Consider the following 8,545-nt stretch of genomic DNA (forward strand, 5'->3'; position numbering starts at 1 on the left):
TTCCTGCTTGAGCTGTTTTGGGAGAGCCAAACCCCACAGAGCAGCCTGGGCAGCTGGGAAAGGAGAGCAGGAGTCACAGACTGACCAGGAAATCTCTGGCCTTGGGAACGTGCATGTATGTGGCAGGGCATTTCACCCAACTGTTCCCATCCTGGTGGGGTGAAGGTGGTATGGAGATGCCGGTGTCCATCCGCTGCTGGTTTGTGAGTGAGAGCACGTGTGCCCCACAGAGCCCACTTCTCCATCACAGCGTTTCCTCTCTGGAAGGAACATCTCTCCCTCATTGCAGCGTGTGTGTGACCTGCAAACAGCCAGACACTGCTTGCTGCCTGTTTCTGTCTCTCTGTAGCCACGAGTGTCAGGTCTGCGCCGTGACGGGGTTCCTGTTCCCGCTGGTGTCGGGCACCAGCCGCTCACAGAGGGATGCAGAACAAACAAACGGGCCCCTGTTTCCGAAAGTCACTTCCTGTTTTCCTACACACCTCCAAAGGCACTTCCCGTCCCCTGGCCTAGCCGGGAGTTCATCACTCCACCAAAAGGGTGGCAGGGGCAGATGCTGCTCCTCCCAGAGCAGCCAAAGGGAGAGGCAGGGATTGGTGTCCGCCGGGGAGGGGAGCAGGGGTGGTGGGAGTTCCTGGGTGAGAAGCCCTTGTGTCCCCCTCCAGATGTGACTCTCGTCTTGGTTCCTTTTCATGTTTCCCTTTTTTCCTCATTCTCTTCCTCCTGTTCCTCAGCTGTGTCCTTCTCATTCCATCTATTTGGTTGTAACTGTCCTGGAGGTCCAACTTAGGTTGTGCAGCCCAGGACATGCAAGAGCTCTGGGAGAAGAGAGCTCTTCCGCTTGCGGTGCGATGCTATCACCTCACCTCAAATTTCTCTCCCTCTCCTTCTCCTTCCTGCCTGTCTTCTTTTACCATCCTCCTCTGGTTTTTATTCTGTCCAGAAAGGCCAGAATGAACCACAGGGTGTGCAGTGCACAGCCATGCACTGCAGACAGCAGGATGATGTCAAATCCAGAAACCGCAACTCAAACATAACAGTGCAGATTAGAAGGAAAATCCCCAAGAAACAGGAAAGGCAGCACACAAAAGTGCCAGCAATAGTGTCACTTCAGCTGTATTGAATAACCCCAAGAAACGGAAAAGGCAATGCACAAAAGTACTAGTAATAAGGTCACTTCAGCTGTATTGAATATGCACTGAATGAATGACTGTTCCTTCTGGTTAACACAAGCTAATACATTGCCACTTAGAATGGAAATGCTTCCCAAAGTCTACGGGATGAGTAGACTTCAAAGTAGAAGTCAAAGTAGTCAAAGTAGTTTCCCTGTAGGAACACAATTTTTTTTTGCATTTTAAACATTGTCTCATTAGAGGGATTTTTGCATGTGATTACCTTGTCATTTAAACTGGGAGGGAGGAGAAACCTGTGCTTCAAACTGCCGATCTCCTCTAAGGGGAGTGCTTGTAACACATTTGGCAGCTCACACGTGTGCAGTGTGAGCCGGGAGGAGGAGAGCAGCCTTACTCCCCAGCTGCCTTTCCTGGATTATTTGGAAGCAGCATCTCCTGGGTCCATGCTCCCAGGACAGCAGCCCGGCTGTTTGCCCAATCTTAGTCATGTCCCTCCCATGAGGGAGGGAGGAGGAAGCTTTTAGGACCATGTCTATGTAAACTTGGAATTTAAAGAGAGAAGATGACAGACCTTCCTGAACTGGTGAGAGCTGGGATGCTTTCACAGGTTTTATTTCCCCTTACGGATAAAAGGAGTGCTCGCAGGTCTGTAGGTACCTGTAAACTCCACTGAACTCTGTGGGACACTAAGCAGTCACTTCACTGCAGAGGGCTCAGGGAATCAAAGATTTGGTGTCCTTTCCCTTTCTCCCCACTCTTATAAAGTTTGGCAGGAGCTTAGGCATCCCCTCAGCCCTGCATCGTGTTCATGTCCCCCTTGCTGGGCACAGGCCTGTCCCCGTGGTGACCCAAGGGGCTTAGCAAGAAGTTTGCTTCCATGGAGAGGCATCTGTGCTGGCTGGGCTCCATAAAAAGGAACAGAGATCAGGAATAAAGCCATGTTGCTGTTGAGGCTTGAAATGCACAAAGGGCTATTTAATAAGGGGCTATTTTTGCATAGCCCTTTCCCAGGTACAGCTGCCACCTGGGGCCAGGCTTGCTGTGTGCTTTGCTGTCTGCCAGAGAGCAGCACCAATCCTACTTCTCTTCCCTCTTGCTCTTCCTAACTCCTTCTTACGCTCTCTTCTCCCATCAGACAGTCAGCAAACTGGCCATCCAGGAGGCCAACGTCTCAGTCATGTACAAGTGCATCGCCTCTAATAAAGTGGGTCGAGACGAGCGGCTGATCTACTTCTACGTGACTAGTAAGTACTGCGGACATCCCCTCCACCTGCATCAGCTGAGCTCTCTGCTTGAAATAGGCAGGTCCCTAGATCTGCCAGGCCCTGTCATCCACAGTTAGCACCTTAAACAGTGACTGGGAAGCCATCAGGAAAGCAAGGCTACCCCAGAGCTCTGCTGAGTGGCAGAAGCCTGGAGCCCTGGCAGCAGATAGCTCAGGCAGAGTTTGGCAGGCAGACCTGGAGATGAGCGTTCGCTGCCTGTGCCTAGGTCCTGGAGCAGCCCTGGCTGGTCCTGGGCTGGGGACGTCCTGCTGGCTCAGACCCAGGCAGCTCCCTGGGATGGGGATGTGACTGGTCCAAGAGCATCCTCTAGTGGCACTGCCTGACCCCCTCCCAGGCAGGGTCCTGCTGGCCTGAGCCCCCCGGCAGGGTCCCCACAGGATTTTGGTGGTGGGAGGAAGCTGAGTTTGTAGAAGCCAGAGCCCAGCAGTGTGGGCTGGAGTCGTGGACCATATGGGGCTGCATAAGCTTCCTGCCAGCGGTACCCCATACTGGCGGGAGTCTGTCCCTGTCCACTGGGGACAGGGAGCCCAGCAAGGGCACAGCAGAGGCTTATCTTCATGCTTCTCTGGACAGAACCCAGGAGCCTGGGCTCATGGCCTTCATAGCTAGTACCTGTGCTGTCAGAGCCACCAGCTTTTGTGGAGGCAGATGAACACCTTCAATCGCTGCTCCAGTAACGCTCTATGTGTGCAGTTGTCCAGCCTGGCTGTGTAACTGCCTGCATGTGTAAAAGTAGGCACATGGGAAATCCAGAATGCTGCAGCTGAGTTGAGAACAGTAACAGCCTAATTCAGACCTCCCAGACTTGTTTCACTTGCGACCTCATTTTAATTTGACCCTGGGACAAAGCATATCTCTTAGCACTCATCGGGCTTAAGCTGTTGGTTGCTAGCAGTTTGCATGTCACAGTTCTTCTCTAGATTGGTTTCCTTTACCTTGGCTGAGGATAGGGGAGTCTCAGAGAGCTGAGCCCAAGGAGACAATTTCATTGTGTCTGGCAGCTCAGCCATGAAAACTCATTCACATGTTCATTTCCTTCCTGAAAGCCATTCCAGATGGGTTCGAGATTGAGTCCCAGCCCTCAGAAGAGCCCATAGAGGGGCAGGACCTACAGCTGAGCTGCAATGCGGACAACTACACCTACGAGAACCTGCAGTGGTATCGGCTGAACCTCTCCAAGCTCCATGACGAGGAGGGCAACCCCCTCGTGCTGGACTGCAAGAACGTCCACCACTATGCCACCAAGATGCAGGGGGAGCTGCGCTTCCAGCCCAACTCAAATGACGCGACCTTGCTGCTCACCATCCCCAACATCTCCCTGGGCGAGGAGGGAGACTACGTGTGTGAGGTGCAGAACCGGAAGACCCGGGAGAAGCACTGCCACAAGAAATACATCTCCGTGCAGGGTGAGGGTCCATAGGGCAGGCGGGAGTGACAGAGGACAGCTGGTGCTCTTGCTGCCATCGGCTTCCCAGTCCATCCCCAGGGGAAGCCACGCAAGCAAGCTAAACTCAAGGTGGCAAAGGCAGGCGCAAGACACCTGTCAGCAGCGGTCAGAGACCCAAAGTCCCCCAGGAACACAGAAATCCTTTTGATCAGCCAGTTTCTCGTTTTTCCCTCCTCCTCTTTGTGCTGCTCCTCCAGCCCTGGAGATCCCCCGCCTCAAGCAGAACCTGACAGACATCTGGGTGAACGTCAGCGACTCCATAGAGATGCGCTGTAAGGTGGACGGCAACCACGTTCCTGAAATCAGCTGGTACAAAGACGAGAAACTGGTGGAAGAAGTGTCAGGTACAGCGGGCTGGGGGTGAATCAAAGGCAGACATCATGTCTGGTGGCTGGAGAGCTGAACACTGCTAGGTTGTGGGAGTTGCTGTGCCCAGGCAAAGGCGCCCTTTCTCTGAATTGGCTGAACTCTGGTTTTAATCATGTTCTATCCCAGTTTTATGCAGTCTCACCAGCCAAGTCTATGCCCTAGGGCCTGGCTCAGCACTGTCTGTGCATGTGCGCATTCAGCTGGAGAGCAGAGAGAGAGTGATAAATCATTCATCTTCTTACTCCCAGCCCAGTGCCTGTCATCTCTGCTCAGGCAGGGACCAACCCAGATCCCATGGAAGGAACATGGGAAGGATCCAGGCACATTGCAGAGGGAAAGGAACAGGTCCTGGAGCTGAAGCAGAGCTTGACACACCAGCTGGACTGCCTGGGCACCGTCCCTATCCAGCGTTGTCTGCGGGGGTTTCATCCCCTCCATACACTGCCTGGGGAAGGCCCCTCCAGGGTATTGTCCAGAAGAAGGCCACAAAAATGATCAGGGGGACGAAACACCTCTCCTCTGAAGAAAGGCTGAGAGAGTTGGGTGGGGTTGTTCAGCCTAGACAAGAGAAGTCTTCAGGGAGACCTTATTGCAGCCTATCAGTACTTAAAGGGAGCTTATAAAAAAGATGGCGGCAAACTTTTAAGCAGGGCCTGTTGCGACAGGACAAGGGGGAATGGCTTTAAACTAAAGGGGGGTAGATTTAGACTAGATATGAGGAAGAAATTTTTTATGCTGAGGGTGGTGAAACACTGGCCCAGGTTGCCCAGAGAGGTGGTGGATGCCCCATCCCTGGAAACGTTCAAGGTCAGGTTGGACGGGGCTCTGAGCAACCTGCTCTAGTTGCAGATGTCCCTGCCCATGGCAGGGGGGTTGGACTAGATGACCTTTAGAGGTCCCTTCCAACCCAAACTATTCTATGATTCTATGATTTCTGGGGCCATCAGGCCACAGAAGAGAGCCTCTACCAGCTGGTGCAATTTCATTCTGCCATCTAAAATGAACCAGCCAAAAAATAGGAGCCTTATTTTGAGCCTGAATGAGTCCAGTATACTAATCCCCCCTCCCTGTGAGTGACCACCGCAACCCTCTGTGCCTTACAGGGATCGACCTGGCAGACTTCAACCAGAGGCTGAGCATTCAGAGGGTGAGGGAAGAGGATGCTGGGCTCTACCTGTGCAGCGTCTGCAACGCTAAGGGCTGTGTCAACTCCTCAGCCAGTGTCTCCGTGGAAGGTACCAGCAGCCACAACACCCCGGGGATGAAGGCAGGGAGTAGGAGTGTGGCCAAGGTCCCATGCCTCTTCCCTGTGACACCAGGCAGCGGGAGGCAGTGAAAGCCCCTAGGCCTTGCTGATGGCATGGTGCTCTCACAGGAAGATCTGTAGTCCAGAGCATGTTTAACTCAGGCAAAAACACCTCCCCAGTCTCCCCATATCCTGAAGCAGACCACAAGGGACGGCTGAGCTGGGGCACAGAATGGAAATCTCTGAAGCTATGATTTCCCTCCTGTCCCACAGGCTCTGATGACAGGACCAATGTGGAGATTGTCATCCTGATTGGGACTGGGGTTATCGCTGTTTTCTTCTGGATCCTCCTTATCCTCATCTTCTGTAACATCAAAAGGGTATGTGACTGTCTCTGACCCAGGGCAGGGGAGTTGGCTTAGCAGGGCTTGGGACAACACCGTTGCTGTGATGTGGGGCTGTATGACAGCACCTGCTAAAAGGAGGTCACTGAGTGTTGCTTCGAGCACTCTCACTGCGAAGGACAGGGTGCATAAGGGCTGTGGTAAAGGAGATGACAGGGAATGGCCTTTGCCAGGGGGAAGCAGGTCAAGGCAGGCAAAGGAACCAAATCCCCTCTGGGAGTCAGCACCCAGTGCAGGGAGGACATCTCCTCACCCTTTGTGTTGGCTGATTCCTGCAGCCTGCCCATGCAGACATCAAGACAGGCTACCTCTCCATCATCATGGACCCTGGCGAGGTGCCCTTGGAGGAGCAGTGCGAGTACCTGCCCTATGATTCCAGCAAGTGGGAGTTCCCACGAGACCGCCTGCGCCTAGGTGAGCTGGACCCCCTCCCTGCCACTGCACACTGCAGCCAGGTCTTTCCACCAGCCCTTCAAACTCACCCTCCAGGTTTCTTACAAACCTCTGTGTATTTAATGCCTTCTCTCTGCCTCAGGCTTCCCATCTTCTTCCCCAGACTGTCCCTAAAGCCCAGCTGTGCCTGGGAAATCTCTTCGGGTCTGACTACGGACAGGTCTGAGCCAACTGTAAGCCCAGACTCTCCCAGGGTACCCACACAGACATCACTGAGACCAGAAGACCTCTGGGCATGCTTTAGAACACATCCCCATATTCTCCAAGTGGCAATCTGGACAGAACAGCCCAGTCAATGGCAGCTACCCTGAGTTCAGGACCAGGATTGCATCCATTATCCTCCTCATGCTGCGACACCCATCTGCAGTCTCTTCCCTCTGTCTGGGAGGGTTAAAAGGGCTGCAGACTACCTTTGAGGTACAGAGCAGTGACATTAGCCCTGGCTGCTCTGCTGCAAGGTGTCACATTTACCTTTCCCACATGCTTTGCTCGAGGGCAACAAACAGCCCCTCAGTTCTGCAGGGCCATTTCCTTCCTCTGCTTTGTCCATGCCAGCTCTGTCTCAGTTCCTCCCATCATCGTTACTCTTATTCTCACCAACAGAGCGAGCAGCCACCTGGGAAGGGCAAACGTTTCACTCCTTCCTTTTCCTTTATGATGTTTTTTCTTTCTTCTTCCCATGGTTTCCTGTTGGGATTTTGGTTTTTTCACTCCATTCTGCCTGTGCTGCACCTGCCTTCCTTCACACTGCCTCTCTCCTTGCCCATAGGTAAAGTCCTGGGTCACGGTGCCTTTGGGAAAGTGGTGGAAGCATCAGCGTTTGGGATCAATAAAAGTAATAGCTGTGAGACCGTAGCAGTCAAAATGCTGAAAGGTATGTGGACAGCGAAGCAGAATATGCAGTTTGTGAGGACAGCAAAGAATGAGGCATCTGCCAGGGAATGTCCACCCTGTAAATGCCTGTCTTTTGCATGAGGCATTTGTTAAGGCCCTGGAAAATGTTTTATCTCCCACAAGCACTCCTGGGTGCTTCTGCTTGAGGCCTGAACTAGGGGAGAGGCGCTGGAGCTAGCCTTTTAATTTATGGCTTCTTGGCCTCAACAGAGTTGATCCTCTTGGCCTCCCCTCGTGGATACTTCAGCCCCATTCAGCTGCACTGGGAAGCAAGTGGCAGAGCAGACAGTAGGAACTTGGGGAACTCAGCTTTCAAGGAAATTTAGCTGTCTGCAAAGGCAAAGAATGAAATCTGTCTCAAAGGATGAACAAGAATCCAGAGTCTCTCTTTGGCAGGTCACTAAAGGAAGTGTTGCTCCCAATTGCCTTCTTCCAAATGTGCCTGTATTTCGTGTTTATGGGCCAGATTCAGAGCTAGGTAAGGAAGCAGGTTGCAGCTCTTACCCAGCTCTGATGGCTAAATTGGCTTGGCACCCAAAGCCTGGTCAATCCAGAGTGAGATTTTACGCTTTTATAGCCACACTTTCAAACAGGCATCCAGAACATTATTCTGTAATTTGGCACCCAACAAAATACCGAGGCGGCCTCTGGCCAGCAGTGGCCTGTATGTGGAAACCGAGTCATGGCTCATCCGAGCAGCACTTACCACTGCAAGTGTACAGATGATCTGCACAGCAATTGCAAAGGGAAGCCTGGCCGTGCAAGGTTGCTTTACAGTCCTTTGAGGCATGGCTCTCACCTGGCCCATCAGCTGCAGTTCAAGCTTCTTTCTCTCAGACTAAATTTACAAACTCCCAAGTAAGGCAAAATGCATATGGGGAAGCAGAGAAGTATGAAAAAGGCACACAAAACCAGAGAACAAACCCTGAGGGTAAAACAGAGGATCAAGAGTTGGTGCAAATTAGGCACTCAGAGAGAAAATGAGGTACAGAGAGCTGGCAGGGGCACAACACTGTGTTTGCTATTGGAGAGGAATCATAAAAAGATACTCTGGGTTTGAGCTGAGACAGCTTCTGTCTTCAGTCATGATCAAAAGACTCAGATGCTTTTTGTTTCTAATTTTCCTTCAAGTTGTTTTATGGCTCGTTATCTCTGTTTGGAGGCCAAAAGGGCAGAGATTCAAACGTGTATGTAAGCCTCAAGTGATCTTTTTCCCTGCACAACTATCACAAGGAAAAATCTGTTGGGCACAGGTTGTGTTGTCCTTTGCTCTGGGTCTCTGCACCTGCAAGGAGCACCCGACACGTTACAGC

The 8,545-nt window shown here is 52.3% G+C and overlaps 1 protein-coding gene across 1 annotated transcript in view; it reads left to right on the forward strand.

The window, feature by feature from the left end:
• The window catches only part of FLT4 (fms-related tyrosine kinase 4), a 27,063-nt gene that overhangs the window by 6,443 nt on the left and 12,075 nt on the right, over positions 1 to 8,545 (forward strand). Inside the window, exons 8-14 of the mRNA XM_009322654.1 lie at positions 2,269 to 2,377; positions 3,466 to 3,825; positions 4,064 to 4,210; positions 5,339 to 5,470; positions 5,755 to 5,861; positions 6,164 to 6,299; positions 7,108 to 7,212. Coding sequence (XP_009320929.1) covers positions 2,269 to 2,377; positions 3,466 to 3,825; positions 4,064 to 4,210; positions 5,339 to 5,470; positions 5,755 to 5,861; positions 6,164 to 6,299; positions 7,108 to 7,212 — 1,096 coding nt within the window. The remainder of the gene's footprint in view (positions 1 to 2,268; positions 2,378 to 3,465; positions 3,826 to 4,063; positions 4,211 to 5,338; positions 5,471 to 5,754; positions 5,862 to 6,163; positions 6,300 to 7,107; positions 7,213 to 8,545) is intronic.

This window comes from Pygoscelis adeliae, unplaced genomic scaffold (assembly GCF_000699105.1).
Source record: "Pygoscelis adeliae isolate BGI_AS28 unplaced genomic scaffold, ASM69910v1 Scaffold34, whole genome shotgun sequence".
Lineage (NCBI taxonomy): Eukaryota > Metazoa > Chordata > Aves > Sphenisciformes > Spheniscidae > Pygoscelis > Pygoscelis adeliae.